The sequence below is a fragment of the Psittacula echo genome (assembly GCF_963264785.1).
Source record: "Psittacula echo genome assembly, chromosome: 8".
Classification (NCBI taxonomy): Eukaryota; Metazoa; Chordata; class Aves; order Psittaciformes; family Psittacidae; genus Psittacula; species Psittacula echo.
In genome coordinates, this window is record NC_137744.1 from 9,691,878 (window position 1) to 9,711,266 (window position 19,389).

Here is a 19,389-nt window from a genome sequence, read left to right on the forward strand (position 1 = left end):
AAATCCTAAGGATGCACTCTGCTCCCTTGTGATGTGGTCTCCAGCTCTGGCAAGATACACTAGAGCAAGGACATAGGTTCCCAGCAAACACATCACTATTTAGATTCTTTAGGGCTTGGATCACACATTTCTTCTGCCCTTACAAAACCATCATTAGGGCTCCAGTTCCTTTCAGGCCCAAAACCCAAATGGAGTTTTCAGCAGAGGCATGCCATTAGTAGCACACATAGAATCAGGTACTGTCACGGAATGGACTCAGTCAGAGATCAATGTGATCAGACAAAGCCATTTATTATAGAAAACTAACTCTTTATATACTGTTTCTTAAAGTTGTTTGCACTAACTTGGCCCATTGTGATTGGATACATATCTGTGAGGCCCTTAACAACTAACATATAATTGGTTAAGCACAGGTGTGAGAACTTGACCTTCAAAGTTTTCCAACAGTCCTCATTTTATCAACTCAGTAAATTCCAGCTCCTTCTTATCTTGCTGGGATTCTTACTCCCAGTGCCTTGCTCCCTCCTCCTTCACCTTTTGTTGTTCCTTAGTTCATGTCGAACTCCATGTAGGCATTTGCTGATCTGGGTATGTGTCCGTTCTTTGCCAGAAAATCATCCACAAGGTACTCTATATACATCATCCCACAGCAGTCCATGAAATTATTCAGCCTGTCCTTGACTGAATACAAGCCGGAGAGCTGGCCTAAAGCCCTTCTAAACATAGGGGAATGTGGGCCAAATAAACCTTTATTGTGGATATCACACACACAGCTAAGGAGACTTCTGGAGAAGAAAGTTGGCTGTATGTTTTGAAAGCACATGGTAGGAGAAGAAGAAGAAAGGCTGTCCAGAGTCCAAGGGAAGCTGTTCTCAGCAGCATTAACATCTGAATGAGCTGAAGCTCCCCCCTTTGCTGCATGTGTCTGCCTGACTCACTTCCATTTGTCAGCAGCTTACGCCTGGGAATGCAACAAGCTGGACTGCCAGCAAGGAACTGAAAGGCATCACACTGTGGCCCTGCACAAAAGGACTTTTATTCCACAGCAATAGCAGTGACAACAACAAACTGGACAGAGGAGAGGGGGAGACAGGACAGTACACAACATCACACCCCCAAGCTGCTACTGAATCATGGGGGGCAAGTGGGAAAAGGATAGTCTTCCTCCCTCCTTCCCACCTCATATTTAGCAGGTTATCCAGTTCCATTTAGCAAGGGAAAAAGCATGAAGAAGAAACAGCTTTCTACAGCTGCAAGGAGTCTGGCTGCAAGTTGGCAGCTCAATTATATTTGGTGGTGTACAGCAGTCAGAGCCCTGATGAACTGTGAGAAGTTCCATTAAGCAGTTACTAGCAGAGGCTGAGGATGGAGAAGGGCCGGCACACAGGACAGGTACAGAGTACTGTTTAACACAGAACACTATACTTACACACCTAAAGTTTACACTCTCAGATGGAGCGTGACATCTTTTCTTCATGCCAAAGAGAACACTAAGACATGCCCTGGGTGTTGTTTAGCCTGCAGTACTAGGCTTAGTCTACAACTGGCAACAGATAGCAAGATCAAAGCACGCAAGCAGAGAAGACACTCCAGTAGGACCAAGTTCCTGTACTAAAGGCCAAAGCATCCCAGGCTATACCACAGCATTAATCTGTCCTGAGTTTCACATGCTGCCCTAGTTAAAGATGAAGCAGGCCTCCCTCCCTTTCTACAATAAGCATATCAAGCACTTCTGAAAGAAAACTGCTAGCACAGCATCTTATTACTGGAGGAGCTCTGAACTGATGCCACGACTGCAGTTTCATATGCAATAATTAAAAACGACTTAGAACATGGTCTTACAGGTACCCTAACTTAATACCCAAGATGGGCTCCATCTACAGCCATAAGGACTCAACTGTTCCCTTTCCATTTGGCTGATGGATATATTTCTAACTTTCCCTTTCAAACTACTAAAATGCCAAAGTGCTAAATGACAGGATCTTAAGTTTTTAAGTTTGTTACAGTTTGCCATTGACCTCTTTAGCAACAAGCAGTCCATTTTTGGACTACTGCTTTTATAAAAGCCAAGTTTCCACACATTCCTGTGAAGTCTGAGACACACTTCCATACCATTCAACCACGAGCCTTCATTACACAAATGAGTTCCTGGGTTTGCTGGAGGAGCCAGCCACTATCCCAGGACTTGCTGCTTGCTACCATGAAACTGCCATAGTAAGTTTCTGGTTCAGTGTTTTTCTGCACTGAATCAAGTGCTTCAGACCCATTTCCTATGTATTTAAACACTACTAGGCCTATCAAATGGGTAGACATCTCCACTCAACAGACCCAGTATAGCAGACAGCAGAGTTCTCTACCAGAAACTAGAAGGAATAAGGGGCTCTGAAGGGGAATGAAGGAACAAGGTGCTAGGAGGATCCAAGGTCAAAAGTGATAAGAAACAAAGCATTTTAGAAGCTGCTTCATATAGCATGTGTGGGAGACATGGAAGACAGGAGTATGTTTTCATAGTGCAGAAGTCAAAGCACTTGAGGCTTCTGTGACTAGCCTGTACACAGGCTGCCTGAGGAGCCAGTAAGATGCAGTGCCCATTAAACCAGGGCATTTCCATGAAAGCTTGCCAGCCAGCCATGGAGCACTTAGGCAAGCAAGTTACTTACCTCTCTCCCTGTCCAAGCCATGGGCTTGTCCCCTCATTCCCCCAACAGGCCAAAATCTCACTGATTCAAGCTAGAACCACTTTAACCGAAAGAAAAGAAGACTAAAAGGAAAAGAAAGATAAGATTGAAGGGACACAACTTCAAAGCTACCCACAACAATAAGTAGCTAAGCAGTTTTACCAGGGAATCAGTTAATCTTTCATGTGTTGGAGATGGCATTGCTTTGCTTTGTGTTTGTTTTACATACTAGTCCCTAGTCCAACTGCACTTCAGCCTGATACGGAAAAGGGTCAAAGCAGCAAAACAAGCTGCTCTCACTGATGCCTGTGCCCTGCATCCCAGGAAAGCAGTATTTCAAGGTACCCATGAAGTGATCAGGCCTGTGGGATAAGCAGCACCCCTGACAGGCATAACCCATCCTCAGGCTCTTCTTTGAATCCATTGCTAGCAGCTGAGGAATGGGAGCGGAGTTACTGTTTGTTAGTGAGTCAATAAGCACTGAGTTCAGGGGCTGATGTTAAGGTACAATAGCAAGAGGTATATAAGCAAACCTTCAGAAGACAGACAGTACAGTTCTCCTGTATCAATTAATCCAGGTTTTGTCTATGCATACAAGTTTAAGATATTTAAACTAAAGCTGTGCAGATATAAGCCATGAGGATCAGGTGCTATAAAAAGATCTCTAGTATAAATCATGATGTTACTGCAGCATATATCAGCTCAATGATACTTCTACAGCCAGCTACTTTGGGATAGAAGACTATTCCCAACAAAGCAGTGAAGCATCTGCATTGTTCTATCGCGACAAAATATTACTTTGGAATTTAACCAAGCAGGAAAGAGGGAGACACGAACAGTTCTACCTCAAACCCATTCATCTATTATTCCTACAGGACTTCAGACTCAAACTATTCCTCCTCATGAAGCTATTACCCAGATATAAGCTTTGTAAAAGTCTTCTGAATCTTATTCAGAGCAGGTCAGAATTGTGTGGCATAACAAATGTATTCATCTGCCTTTATACACAACAGATGGAAACACTATCTGCCTAAATATCACTGAGCAAAGCCAGCAGCATGCACCAAGGAAGCTGTGCAGCCAGAAACTTTGGTAATGCTTACAAGTTTCCCTTTCGCTTAACTCTGAACTAACAGCTCTAAGTGAGAGGGCACCGTGGGGCAAAAATAAGCAGGATAACTTACTTTTTTTTCTGTGAAAGAGTCAAAAGTCAGCTTTTACACCAGAAGGTTAATGTGCTGCAACAGCAAAACCATAAGTCTGCTTCATAGAGGAACACTTCCTTTCCTCAAAAAAGCATTGATGAAAGCAGATTCTTTCTCAGAACCAGCATCATGCAGAAAATACTCGATTTCCAGTTCCAGGAGGACAACATTGTTTAAGGGAGCTAGGAAATGAACAGCCATAACTTTGTTCTTCCACACCCCATCATGGGACCCAAGACCATGTCAGGATAGAAACTGATACAGGGGGGACAGATATCAGTCAGACAGCAGTGACTGCTTAGCCCCTGTTAGCAGTGTCAACAGGCAGAACAGCTCTGGACTATCTCTACAGAATCTAAACCACACACACAGCTCAGCCATTTGAAACATACTGGCTATATGCCAGCTACCAACATATTCAAAGCCCCATCCCCATACTAGAGGGAGCAAGTTCAGTATTTACTGCAAGCTCACTAGAGGCTCTCATGTTTTGGTTTGGCATTCAGCTAGTTCTTTATGCAAAGATCAATAATCTGTTTGAGCATGTCCATATACAAGTAGTACTTGGTTTCCTTTATGTGCCAGCGTGACTGTAAAATCTTTCTGCAACAGGAAAGAGCCTTGAATTTTCCATTCAAAAAAAGATGGACAGTCTGTTGTACATCTTCAAAGATGATATGTTTCCCATTGTGTCAGAAGCTGAAAGCTACTCCCTTTGCAACCAAGTTTCCTTAATTGTAAAGGGCCAATAATTAGCGTGCAGGTCAGCAAAAGAAGCTGGGATTAGGCTCCTCAAACACTTATATAGCAGTAGCCTTCAGAATTCCTTATTCATGCTAGAGGTGGAAGACAGATCTGACACCATCACATCTACTGCCAACTCCCTACCTTACTGCTCACGATGTTCTCAAGCCCTAGCAAAGGGTTAGTCTTTCTACGACCATCACCTTGGTAGTAACTACACTAACACCACCTAGCACTATCATGCTAGGTCTCTGACTAATCATTTAGTTAAAACCTGGACATCAGCCACTGCTAAGGCTCTAGGACATTCACTTCAGTTGTCAGCCCTATCAGGAACCAACATCACTAACTCCACAAGGAAATCTTGTGTGCTAAGCACTGGAAAACAGTTTAACTCTTATTCCAGCAAGTATATGGACAGTATAAAGGTATGCCCACCAGACCTTTTAGATAAAGCAAACATATACCAGCTAGGTTCAGACACCTTCCCCCCCATATACACTTTATTTCCTCTTCCAATTTCACCTACAATCCAATTCAGCCAAATTAAACACTGCCTCATTTACATTAGCAATATAGAAACTTAGCTCTGCAGCAGCATCATTAGTTTTTTCCCTTTGCAAATCGTTTACGATGGCAAAAGCAAATCAAAACTTGTGTTTAGACAGGTGCTGCGTGAAGCACACTGCAGGGAGGAGAACATGCAGCTGTTGGAGAACATGACACAAAGGAGTGAAATCAATTACTAAGACATTAAGAGTTCCCATACTGGAAACACAATTGGATGCTTCTGGAGACAAAGTGCTGAAGCTTAAGTCTGCCACCACAATGTCAGTTTGCAGCAAAAGACGCAGATGGTCTAGAGCCGACTGAAAAAATCATGTCCAGAGACTTCAGTAGCATCACTTTGTTAGCACCTGGTGCTCTGCTTGGATTAAAGTCAGAAACCAGGTTTTGAAAAAATAATCATAGGAAGCTTCCACTTATTTTCCAAAAAAAGTAGTTCACCTTTTGATCAACTTGGGGTATTTCACCTCAGCTCCATTGGCATATGCTCCCGTGAACTAACTGTGCTGGAGTTCCACGCTACACACATGGATTCTGGACAGAATCCAGCTCTCACTTCTATCAATCAAAAACCGTTGCAATTGAGACCCCACAGGATTAAAATATGTAGGAGCTACTATGTGTTATCACATAGACAGCTGAGAATGACACTGCAATTCAGAACTCTCCTCAAAGTCCTTCTCCTTTTCCCATTATGAAAGGATGTTCTTTCTGTAAAGCCTAGGATCTCACTCTATTCCCTCCATTTCAGGGCTGGGCTACAAAGAGCAATATAACATCTAGAGTTGAATCATTCAGCTGAGTATGGCAGAAAGTAGTAGTTTGTGGTTAAACATCTGACAAAAAGATTCAGATGAGGTTTTCTGGCCCCAAATGAAGAAACTGACTTCTATGGGTGGGTCACCCCTTAAGTCTTATTCTTTGTTAAGATAGGTACTACGTAGAGCTGGCTTCACAATGCTGAGCACTATTGAACCACACCCATATCTGACATATCTGGTCTGGCACTTCCTTCATCTTGTCATTAATCCAAGATTCATTTTACTTTAAGCTATGAACTTACTGTTCAGATTTTCCTCCAAGTAGTAAACCCATGGCCTTCAAGATTACAGCAGAGAAAACACAGTGGAGCCTGTTAAAGTTTCAACTGCTGTAATGGATAACGTCTGCCTTCAGCTGCTCCAGCTTTGGGCTGCACATGCCTCCCTGCTTCTGTTTGGACCAAAGTAGGAGGAAATTTGCCTAGCCAAGTGAAAGTAGAAGATGACTGAGGAACCTAAATGAAGACAGCTCAATACAATACAGTACATAACTTTCATTGAGATTTCCCTTAGGGCCTGATGGGAGTATAGAATGTCGCTTCACCTGTGCTGAAGGATTGCAGCAACATCTGCAACCCAGCTAAGCCTCTTTAGAGAGCAACTACTCTTTGAAATCAATTACACAATGCTTGCAAGTGAGCCAACCAAAGATGAGCCAACCTCAAAGACTTATGAATTACGACTGTAGACATCTGCTGCTTTCCAGTTCTTATGAGCTATAACACCAATTCCATTCATTAGAGGTAAGAACAGCTCATAACACATTCCTGGAGATTAAAAAAAGCAGTAGTTTTGGGGGAAAAAAAGAAGAAAATGTCTTACTATGCTAAATTCTCTTGAAGCTACTGTGTACTGTCACTTAATCTTTGAAGTCCTTTAGAAATTGTTTGCTGTCATCTTAATAGAATCACAATATCTGTATCAACTTTAAATCTTCTGCAGCTCTATCACTTACCTGATCAAAGAGTTGCTTCCCTGTAGTGTTGGGCTGGATGGCAAACTCCAGCTCAGCATCCATAGTAGTAACACGCACACTGATCTGGAAGACAGAAAATGCATCATTACAACACATTATTGTGTGTTGTCACATAAAGCATGAAAACCAACATCTGCCTATAGCCAGGGACCAGCTCCAAAGCTTCCAGGAATTTCACTGCCAGCAGTTACAAAGTCATCTGCCCTGCCAGCATGGTGTTCCCAGTTTCCCTATAGAATATAACTTTCCTGTTTCACATTGTAAGAGTTTATCCGCTCCATTCCTACTAACATTCCTGTCCATACATTGACATAGATGAGAACCATTTACAGTTTATGGAGTTGAATTTCTAGTGCAGAACATTCTGATGTCTTTCATAAAAGCAGAGATGTTCCAAACCCTGGTACAAACAGCCGGACATCCAACCCTTCCATCTGAAGGATGGGTGTCAAGGACACCCCTGGAAGCATTAACAACTGCAGAGGCACTTCACCTCAAAGATTAGTGTAAAACATGCCAATTGCATTCACAACAGCTGAACACTGCTGGAAAGCATTGTGCAGATTCTTAGGCATAGATAAGAATACTCCTGCCTAAACACAGATGCCGTAACTTTTGACCAGGCAAAGTAAGACCTGTAAGTACACCAAGCTGTCTGAGAATTCATTTCCATTTGCATATCTATCAACAGAAAAAGACGAAGACATGTCCCTGTTCAGGAACACAAACTGCAGATGCTTTAGCTCAAACTGTTTTAATGTTTTTCAATCAAGACAAAGGTTCAAAACTTGAAGCTGTACACAGTGAAGAGATTCACAGTGCACCAAGCCCCAGCTTATAGGCCTCGTATTCACAATTCTCTTCTTTGCAACAGGCATTTATGCCCCCATCAGCAGATCCTAATTTGCTTGCTCTTCAGTGCAGTCAATCCTCTTAGTATACCCAACCCACCTTCAAGGGGGGAAGGGTGAAGGGAACTTTAGTAAGAATAACTCGCATTCACACTTGGACTATAAGCCAACACAATACCAAAATGCTAGAGTAAACAGAGAAATATTCAAAGAACCACCCAAGACTGACATGATAGCAGCCAGATCTGTATTTCTATCAAGTACATGGACAGATTTCACATCTTGTTCACTAAGCAGCAGGACACTGCAAGAAAGCTACAACCATTTTTCCCCCACAAACAAGAAGTATTCTGCTCACTAAGTCAAGTGCTGAAAGAGACCGTTGTATCCAAACAGATTGTGAAGTTTACCAAAAGCCTACCTGAGCCTAGGCACAGCACTATCTTGTACTTAATACTCCCTCATCATGAACCTAAAGGCTTTAAGTTTTTAGCTGAACATTTCAGCATGTTCTACAAGAGGTTAAATGCAGGCTTAACAAGCACAACTGAAGTCAAGAAGAGTTGCAGTTCTAACTGTTGCATGCATAAGAAATATGCTACATAGACATTACTGGAGCAAAGATATCACTCCTCATCTGCTTTGCCATAAGTCGGTTTTGAAATCCTCTGAAACTTCTGATATAACAAAGTTAAACAGTGTACTGAAGCAGCAGGGCCAGAGCAAATGACCTGAACTCACACACAATCAAGCTTTATTTAAAATTAGCAGCTTTCAACAGCATGCAGTTGCCTGAAGTTTTGCTATACTGTCCAAAAACTATTCTCCTCAGATCCAACGTGGTGACAATTGGCTCATGTCACAATGCTTTGGTCATCCAGGAATCCAGCTGCTGCTAGCAGGGCTGAACACTCCCCAAAACAGCTTTGCTACTTATACCTGGAAGCAGTCTCTTCTACCAGAAAGAGTGCCGGCTTGTAAGCCTGACTTGCTCAGCACACCCGCCAGTCAGAGCAAAGACTGGGCACATCTAAGTATAAGAGGGGGTACATTAAATGAGCTTACTGAGGGTTTTGAAGTCTTTCATGTTCACCTATAACACAAACATGCCAGCCACAGTGACAGAAAAACAGTCTTTGTGCTCCACTGTATAAGGATAAAACACAGTAGCTACTCTTACCATGCACAGAGGCGACTGAACTCTTAAGTATCTGAGCACAGAGGAAGCACCAGAAAACAGAACTGAAACGTTTGTGGCAGCTTTTAGCAGCCCAAATAGCTATTTAGAGCAAATCAGAGCTTCAAATTTAAAACAAAGCTGCTTCAGTAAGTATCCTCATAAGTAAGTATTCTGCATGAATCAAGACTTACATCTTTGTCAGCACAGTAAAATAAGGTCCCATGCTGGAACCCAGCACTTAAGCTGTTTGACCAGTTATCATTCTTCAATCAGTACATTCAGTAGGAAGAGATACACTTTTCCCCCCACTCAGCAGAAATCCCCTATGCTCAAGATGCGTAGCAACCTAAGGTTTAGGAGCAGCAAAGTCTTGAATGGGGTCTGCCCTGGCAACTTCAGTCTGTTCTATAAGACAGCGTGAGCTAAGACACCACAGGAAACAGGCTTGCTGCTTTCGAGAACCACACCCTGGTAATGCTAGCTTCCCTGATCGGAACACAGCTTTAACACATTCAACAGCAAACTGCCGTTAACCATCAGCGGACTGAGCTGGGGAAAGTATGTCCTGGGATGTACCAGTGCCGTTTTAATCTCTAGTTTCACACTAACCTAATACTTGGCTGAGAAGTTAGGGTGCTATAAACATCAGCTTTGTTAAGCCTTGTTTGTGTCTGCAGCCTTCTAAATTCTGGTTAGATCTTCATCTAGCAGAAGTTTTACCTTAGTAGGTGGCCTCTAAATAGCTTTCTTTTATCTTATCAGCATTGTTTCATATATTTTGCATACAAACAGCCAACACTGTATGAAAAGCTTCCAGAGAAGGCCATCTTGCACGTTACAAGAAAATTCAAGTACCACATTTCAGCCAGCGAATAAAATTTACACTCACCAAGCTAAAAAACACTCAAAAAACCCATATTTGACTGATTCATTTCATAACAGCTACAGGAAAGAGCTAGAAACCTAGCAACTCTTCCTCTTCTCTATTTGAGGAATTACCATTGTTCTACCAGTCTAAGCACAGCTAAAGATTGCCACTACCAGAGCGCATTAAAGAGCTTCCTGCTGCCAAGGACAGTGTTGTGGTGAGGGCAAGACCTCCTACACAGACAAAACCTCTTGCATGGAAGAGATACTGTTCCAGCCCTCGGAGCAGCTGCAGCCAAAGAAAGCTCCTTTTGATAAGCAAAAGCTTTCAAAAGCTACAGGACACAACCACCCTCCTCCCATAGTGTTTAGCAGACTACAGGAGACAGGCTTAGAGACGGGTACCAGGCACCCATCTGCAGCATCTTTCCAGATGTTTTAATATTGCCACTATCCTTTCAAGTCTCACTGTCTGCCCCACTGAGATCCCCAAGTCTTACTAGCAGCAGTGATTATCAGTGATCTTCCACGTTTCTCAGTAAGCCCTGCTAATAACTTGCTATAACTACTTCCTAAGATGAAAATTTGTAGCTGCATATGGCAGGACAAACAGGAAAGACGGATACCGTCACACTGAGTAACGGATGTACTACTTGTGCTAATGCCCCAGCGTGTTGAGCAGCGCAAGAGGTAAAACAGACAGTTCTGTTTGTCAGAAGTTGAGACAGGAAGAGAGTACTAGGAAATTCATGTCAGAATAATAGGTAGAGTCAGCACAACAGGGTATCAACCTCTGCAAAACCCTGACCCTAAGCTAAAGCTTCTTTCCTCCCTCAATTTCCTGAGGGTGAGGAAGCTGTTATACCCTGCTGGTTCGCAGGCTTCAAGCTTCAGATATTCATATTTCTCAAGTTCAAGCCACCAAGTGGATTATTTCTGGAGAAAATAGCATAGGGAAAAGCCATATTTAACTGCTCATTTGGCTATTACAGGTGTTCAGTTAATAAGTAATTCCAGGCCATCCTTTATAGACCCTCTATGCTACAGAGCACCAGTTCACTCAGCAGTGTCTGCAGATAAAGATACTAAACTAACACCATGTGTCGGTTCCAACAGTTCTGACCAGAGAATCACATCAAATCCCAGAGAAGCTGAATAAACTCTGAACTCTAGATCACATAAGGCACCCTAATAATCTAAAAACCTTCCCAGTTTCGGTTTTCAACAAGATTATCAACAATATAGTAAATATAATGAGAATTGTTCCTCTGTCCCTCAGAACACAAGTGTCTTCTGGAGGACACTGGCTCCCCAGGGTTGTACTTCACATCCCACCAAGCTGGCCAGCCAACACAGGACCTGCTGCAAGGACAGGAGTCACATGCTGACCCATGGAGCATACCAGGGCATCATGCTTTGCACACCCTCAGAAGAGCCCCCACCTGCAGCACCAGCAATACTCACAGACATCTGGCTCCTTCCCGAGTGCCAGCACTCCACCAAAACAGCCCTGGTTCCTCTGTGCCAGTGTAAGACTGGAATCAGGTCATGTGAAAGCGCTTGCAATTTTTAAAGGGATTACACTTAATTAAACCAAGCCCCTTCCAGCAATCTTAAAGCGCCTTTTCATACCCCTAAGCTCATCAGGGAACAGAACAGCAGCAGGTACACCCCAGGCACCAGCCCTGGCCCTGCCACACTGCAGTCCCAAAGAGAGCTTTAACCCTCCCAAAAGGTTCCTGGAGCTTCCCAGCCATCTCTACTACCCTCCCTCACTCACTTGAGACCACAGCACTCCTCCATCTGAAGCCACAGATGGGGGCAATACAGCCAAGGAAGGCATCCCATTCCACCCCACCATGACAATTTGAATAAAGTCACCACAATATAGCAGAGCTGGAAACTTGCCCACCTTTGATGCACTCAGTACCAGTAAGCCAGAAGTACAACTTATGTGCACTTACTGTGTTTTGGTACAGCCCGAAGTAGGAACTCACCCTTTAAAGAATCCCTAGTGATTTTAGTGCAGATCCTGAAGAGAAAAAGCTGATGCCACAGAAAATATGAGCTTCTTTGCACATGTCGTCTTATACCAAGACTAAAAGTGCACGCAGCAAAGATTATCTGAAGACATGTTACCAGATAAAACACCCCTGTGACTGTTGTGAAAGGAAAACAAAAATTGCACTCTTCCCATCCACCCCCTGTTCTCTTTGCACAGTTGACAACACAGCACCTAAGTTCATTTTGCAGTAGTTGTTATTCAGTTGGGGCTGGTTTTAATATCATTTCTGACAAAGCCAGTTGTTCAAACAAACAAACAAACCAACCAGAGTTGACTATACCTTTCAGCAACACACTGGTTACTAACACATCCTAACTGTACCTGCTGTATGTTAAGACATAAACCAGGACAGAAAGTTACAGATTGTGAATCAAATTTCTGAAGGTGCCCAAGTTTACTGCCTTTCTTATGCACTATTATTCTATCAGAGACTTGGGTGGCATGGTTTAGTGGGAGGTGTCCCTGCCCATGGCAGGGCGGTTGGAACTGGATGATCTTAAGGTCCTTTCCAGCCCTAACTATTCTATGATTCTATCTTATGCACCCAACCACCATTTAAAACTAGCTCAGTATTACAAGCTTCAGGCTACTTTCCATGAACAAGACACAGCTGTTCATTAAAGCACAAAAAAATGCCAACATTAACAGTCAGACTCAGCAAGAAATGGCAGGTTTACATGAAGCTGACAGTAAAGTTTCATCCACTAGTAGGCTGAATTCCACAGCCCAGTGTCATCCAAAGGAAACTTCAGTCTGTACCTATAATAGAACTCAATTAAAAGCCAACTGCAGAGGGAGGCCAGCTTGTCTGTAAGCAGCCAGTGACAAAAGGAACAAGAGACTGCATACTCCAATCTCAGTTAATGGGCTCAACCACTGTTTGAGTTCAGCAGGGATAAAGAACTGCAGTCTGGAAGCCCAGAAAGAAGCTCCTCTCATTAGCTTCAGCAACAATTTTTTCTGGCCTGTTCCCTTATCCCCACCACCGTCCATCCCCCTTGCAGAAGAAGAGAGGAGATCACACATCTCGTGTGCAACAGTCTAGACCAGTGATGCGAGTTTCCAAAACACAAGGAACTGGCAGCATCCTCCAGATTCTCCTGTAAAGTGCACATTGCTGCCTGACATACAGCCCACAAACGTGATCCAAGTCCTCAGGGAGAGGCCATAACCACTGGATTTATGTGCAGAGCCCTGCAGCCACATATGCAACACTGCTTAACCCCAAATATGCCACACAGATTAATAAATTCACTTAGAGAAAACATCAACCCAACAAATTTACCAATTCCCTTAATTTAAAATCAAGCACCAGACAAAGCTAAGCAGCACCTCATCAATAAAATCTCATACTTAGGTCAGTATTTGAACTAAAACCAATAGAAAAGCAAACAGCTTGATTCAGAAACCGCTGTGGGGCCACATCTTAAAGCCATATCAGAGCTGTGTTCCCTCCCTCCACTTCCACCAGTTGCCACCTTGCTTTACTGGAGACAGGTGGGCAGCAAGCTGCAGCTTTCACACAGACAGCTTCAGGAGCCAAGCTGTTGAGGACAGCAAGAGGAAAAGCTGTCACAGGAAGCAAGCTACAGCAACAGCAGGCAAGCCTGAGAAAGCTCACAGCTTTGAAGAGTCTGTCTGCAGAAAGTGAACTGAGAAAGGGTGGAGAAGGGAGCGCCGGCACTGCAGGAAGCAAGACATGCCCTATGACACAAGTGTGCATCTGACACTTATCTCACTTCAGCAGAGACATCGAGGGGATGCTGCCAACACAGAAAGCTCTCTGCCCATGGCTTCCAGCAAAATTCACCTTTATAGCACTGATTTAGTGGCACAGGGCAGGGGGAAAGCTGGTTACAGATGCTGGCCATTAAAAAGCTACTCTTCAGGTTACCAACTCTTCTAGCACTTGGTGACCAATGTGGAAGCTTTTAGAAGTACCTCTGCCCCATGTGGAGCTTAGAAGAGCAGAGAATTTCTGCTTTATCTAACAAAGGGGTTCAAAATAAGCTGATTCTATGTCCACTCCAACAGCTATACATATTTTCTGACAGGATTTAAAGCAGACTTTGTATCCAGTAGTTGAAAGAGCCAATCCCAATTCTTGAAAAGGGTAAGGAGAAGAGATTGACTGAGGCAGCTTTAAGTATCTGCTACAAAATAGAATCATAGAATAGTTAGGGCTGGAAAGGACCTTAAGATCATCCAGTTCCAACCCCCTGCCATGGGCAGGGACACCTCACACTAAACCATGCCACCCAAGGCCTCATCCAACCTGGCCTTGAACACTGCCAGGGATGAAGCATTCACAACTTCCCTGGGCAACCCATTCCAGTGCCTCACCACCCTTACAGTAAAGAATTTCTTCCTTATATCCAATCTAAACTTCCCCTGTTTCAGTTTGAACCCATTACCCCTTGTACTGTCACTACAGTCCCTAATGAAGAGTCCATCCCCAGCATCCTTGTAGGCCCCCTTCAGATACTGGAAGGCTGCTATGAGGTCTCCACGCAGCCTTCTCTTCTCCAGGCTGAACAGCCCCAACTTTCTCAGCCTGTCTCCATACAGGAGGTGCTCCAGTCCCTGATCATCCTTGTGGCCTCCTCTAGACTTGTTCCAACAGTTCCATGTCCTTTTTATGTTGAGGACACCAGAACTGCACACAATGCTCCAAGTGAGGTCTCACGAGAGCAGAGTAGAGGGGCAGGATCACCTCCTTCGACCTGCTGGTCACGCTCCTCTTGATGCAGCCCAGGATACGGTTGCTTTCTGGGCTGCGAGCGCACACTGCAGCCGGCTCATGTTCATTTTCTCATTGACCAACACCCCCAAGTCCTTCTCTGCAGGGCTGCTCTGAATCTCTTCTCTGCCCAACCTGTAGCTGTGCCTGGGATTGCTCCGACCCAGGTGTAGGACCTTGCACTTGCCATGGTTAAACTTCATCAGGTTGGCATCAGCCCACCTCACAAGCGTGTCGAGGTCCCTCTGGATGGCATCCCTTCCCTCCGGCGTATCAACTGAACCACACAGCTTGGTGTTATCGGCAAACTAATAATGCTACAGCATTCAGCTTCAAAGAGGAAAAAAAGTGATTTATCCTAATATAAGCCCTGCCATACTGTAGTATCAGAGCCCCAAATACATATTTGTTTGGCTGTTAACACAGGAAGTTATTTTGAGATGAATTTGCACTACTCATCTGCCAGTGATAAGGAAAATAAAATTATTCCATGCAGCCAGTGGTAAACAGGAAAGTTACCACCAATAAATACATAAAATCTATTTCTTTGAAGACACTTGCTGCCATTGTCTTCTGCTGCCTTCTTCAGTTAGCACTAGGGAGCACACACTAGTAATGCAAGAACACAGAGCCACAGAAAGCCAGAGCCATGCCAGCACTTTGTAATAGGCTGGAGAACTTGGCATTTTAGATCTCTGGAGGCATTGTTTACCCAATTTAGTCATCTGATTTGGGCAGGCAACGTTTTCAGGAATAGAAGTCACACTTCATGAGAAGATTGCTGAAATTATTAATTCAAAACAAGTAGAAGGAAAAAAAAACCAACAAGGGACAGGGAATTCCCCTACCCCCTAAACAGCATGGCTTCCGAAGCCATTAGTGACATGTTTCCAAGTTTAAGCTACTTAAATACAATTCCTTCCTTTTCAACCAAGCAGATAGCAAGTAGTCACATCCTACTGGTAGTGTTTCAACACTAGGGCTGCTAGCAGCTTGCCACCCTGTCCAGAGTGCAAACAAGTTTCAGTTTGACAAAAGGATTTGCAAGATGAGAGTACCAACCCAGTAAAAGAAACCATGGGTGGATCCCCACTTTTACAGCAAAGTCCAGATACTTGTATGCCATTTATTACACAACTTAGTCACAACCTTGTGCAACGGATCAATTCCTCTATTTTTACCATTTCCTTTCTCATAAATAGATTCCTCATGCACCTCCCTTTGCTTTCCTGTAGCTGTTCCAAGCCATTAACATTGCTAGTTTGAAGAGGCCCTTAGAATAACTATTTTTGTCCCTGTTGTTTGAGCTACTTAAAGAACATCCTTTACTAGCCAAAACTCAGAAGGAGATTAAAAAGAATCATGGAGGAAAACCCTGACCTCTTTCCCACACCATCTGGATCAGGTGGTAAAACTTGAAGCAAAATCTAGCCATATGCAGTTGCCATCATTCAACTTCTATACCCTGAGTAGCTTTGGCTTTTGTTTGGGGGGGGGGGGGGGTGTGTTACTTTGCAAACACCCTTTTTTATGTGCCTGTTAGAAGATGCTATTCTCTTGTGAAACAGTATATGCCTATTACGGCCTCTGCACACTAATAGTAGGGTTGGGAGCTGTACTTCACATGTCTGAGCTTAACCACATCCCTAGCTAAAGCTCTTCAAATTAAAGGCAGTCAGCAGGGCAGGAGGCATGGCATGTTTGAAATGCTAGCAGTGGTATGGGTGACATTCCTCACAGCTATTGTGTGCCCTTCCTAAGCAATCCTATTCACAGGTTACAAACAAGTATTTTGTGTCCATCCCCCCCCCAGCTGCACACCTTACACTAATGCTATTATCCTGGCCGCTACTGCAGTAACTTAACCAGCAAGACAGTTGCAGCACTCACCACCACCACTGGAAGCATCTGAGAAGACTCTTATAAGGCAACTCTTCTTCCCACCCCTAAACTTGCCTTAGTCTAGTTTTTCCCTCCCAAGCTCCATTCCAAAAGCAGGGATTTCCCAGTACCGTTCAACGGCTGCAAAGACCCAGTTCAAGGGGTTAAGCAGACAAGATAGGTAGCCAAGGCACATTTCCAGACAGCCAATACACTTCCCAAACCTAGCATCCAGTGGATGTCTGCCAAAATTATAAGCAGCTATTTTGCTGGAAGGGGCTCAAAACAAGATCAAGACAGGATGCTAACAAGACAAATGTGAGCTGCATAGAGGCACCACATGTACAGTAAATACTTGACATTCATGAGCTAATAGACTAAATACTCATTCCCTATGTAAAGGTCTCTAAAGTCACCTGCAGTTAAGAATTGTCTTAAAGGTAACTTGGAGTTGAGGGCAAATGAATAAAAAGCTATGCTCAGATGCTCTGCTTCTCATTCAAGAGACTTTCCACAGGAAAGACAGCATGGAGATAACTGCTGTGACTGAGCTCTTCCTTCCAAAGGGTTCTCATGTTTGGATGAACACGTCAGAAGCATGCTTATCTGTTTCACATGCTTCTCTGTTCTGCAACCAGGAGACAGCCAGCATCTCAGCTCACTGCAGCGAGGGGCAGCTGAACACAGGGCTGCCTGTTTCAGACATCCACAGCACTGCCTGGGTGTGGCACATCAAGTTCTTGGCCAGCTCACAGCGCTCACTGAATATCTGAACAATAGCCAGACTTCTAGGAGCTCCAACACAGCCTTACTGTGGGATCTGACTGCCCAGACTATGAGCCATCCCTCCAAATTTAACTACAGGCACAGTCAAGGGTGAGGTAAAGCTGTTTCATCATCCTGTGATTCTCGGGTTTATCATTTCCAGTGTACTAGACAAATCCTGCAACTTCCTTTCAGAACAGGGTCTCATTTAGGCTGGCTGCCTTCTCCTATCTATTTAGGTCATGGTTCCCCAAAACACAGGATTTCCCCGAAATGGCTCCTTTCAGCACTTCTTTTTGATATTCAGTTTCCCCACCCACATTTGCTTTCCTCACCACCAACCTATTTTAGGTTCTAAATAGCTCTCTTGGGACTGCACAAGGCTTATAAAAGACCTGCTTGTGACTGCTGAAGTACCTTTTGTTATTTTAAGCTCCATCTAGTTCAAGCACTTGAGCTTTCCTAATAGAGAGTGCCTACACCACCAGGAGACACAGGACCCAGCATCCCACAAGGCTCTCAGTGGGCACAGGGCTGCTCCGGAGCTGCCTGGAGCAGAGCCAGCACCCGCAGGGTGCGGTCCCATCGCCAGGACAACCCATCCCAAACACCCTGCATCCTCCCACTGCCTTTTTTGGCCTTGTATTAGTGCTCCATGACTACACCACAAGCAGGACCAAAGAATGAATCAGGCTGAGAATAACTCATCTGCCGTTTTTCCAACAGAACCATTTCATCAGTCCCATTCACTACATTTACATGGGGGCATTACTGCTGGCACAGATTACAGGAAGAGAGAAGGGTAAGGTGGCTTTTGGGGTACAATAGGACAGGATGGGCCAAGCTACTGAGCAACCTTTGCTCCCAAGCCACTCCTGCTTTATCCTTTGCAGTAGCTCTGATACAGAGCCCCTTGGTGCAATTTACCCTTCGTCAAGCCACATGTGCCATTATCACAATTCCGCAGAACAGAGCTGATGTACTATAAGTTGAACTATTCAGGGCAGCGCAAGACAAACACATTGATGAGAGCAAAACTGTACAGTTGCAGCAAGCCATCAAAGCTCTCAACATGCAACCAAGTTGACATTGTTTTCTGGCCTACACTAGCTTCATGTGGGAAAGTGTTTTCAGAACATACCCAGAGATACCCTGCACAGATCAACTGTACCAGCAAACACAACAGGTAAGATAGCTGAAAAGTAACTGGGCGTTGTATTAAGTGTTAAGAAAAGGTTTGCTTTCTATCATTAGGATTTTTTTTCCATCATTATATCTGACCAGCTCTTACTTTCTCCATATCTCTGCACTCCAGAAGATGAGTTTACAAACTTCCAAGCATCTACATGATATTAAGCTCCATTACTTTCCAAGTTACTTTTGTCAAATACTGTTGTCTCCCTGTACCAAAAGCAAGACCCTGAATGATCCAGTCTCTTAGAAAATGATCCAACTTTGAAATTGGCCTTGTTCTCAGCATGGTTGGACCAGAGAGCCTCTGGGATTCTCTCAGTTTAACTTGCTCAGTAATTCTACCAGACTGCAGAGGCTGCTGGGGAGCTGCCCTGCATTAGCTCAAACATTTATAATGCTCATGGCAGAAACTGCCTTCTTGTATCAAGAGGGCAGGAAAAATTTCCTTCCTTGATTTGCAGTTTCAATATTCAGATCCTTTAAACCTCCTCTACAAACAGAGATACTATGGACTATCTTTATGCAGCCAAACATACAGATAAGCCAAACTGTTAAGGGTCTTCCTGAAGCTGGAGGTCAAAACTGAAAAACACAACTGAGTAGTAAGAAGAGAAATAGCCAGATGCTCAGTGTATCTCCTATGTAAGTCAACATACATACAAATGTAACTTACAAAAGCAAACAGTAAAACTTACTAGACTAAGGAGAGGCAGGGAGCCTCCAAGGCAGCCTTCTGCAAAGGGCATTCACAAGTCAACTTGAGAGCTTCACTCTCATTCAGGCCTGCTGTGTAGGGTTGATTTTTGCTATGTTTTCAGGTTCTTTCCCATACGTTAAGGAACAGCAGCATAGGAT

The 19,389-nt window shown here is 43.9% G+C and overlaps 1 protein-coding gene across 1 annotated transcript in view; it reads right to left on the reverse strand.

Annotated features, from left to right (window-relative positions):
• Window positions 1–19,389, reverse strand: part of MSN (moesin) — a 43,107-nt gene that overhangs the window by 11,985 nt on the left and 11,733 nt on the right. Inside the window, exon 2 of the mRNA XM_080624917.1 lies at window positions 6,971–7,054. Coding sequence (XP_080481043.1) covers window positions 6,971–7,054 — 84 coding nt within the window. The remainder of the gene's footprint in view (window positions 1–6,970; window positions 7,055–19,389) is intronic.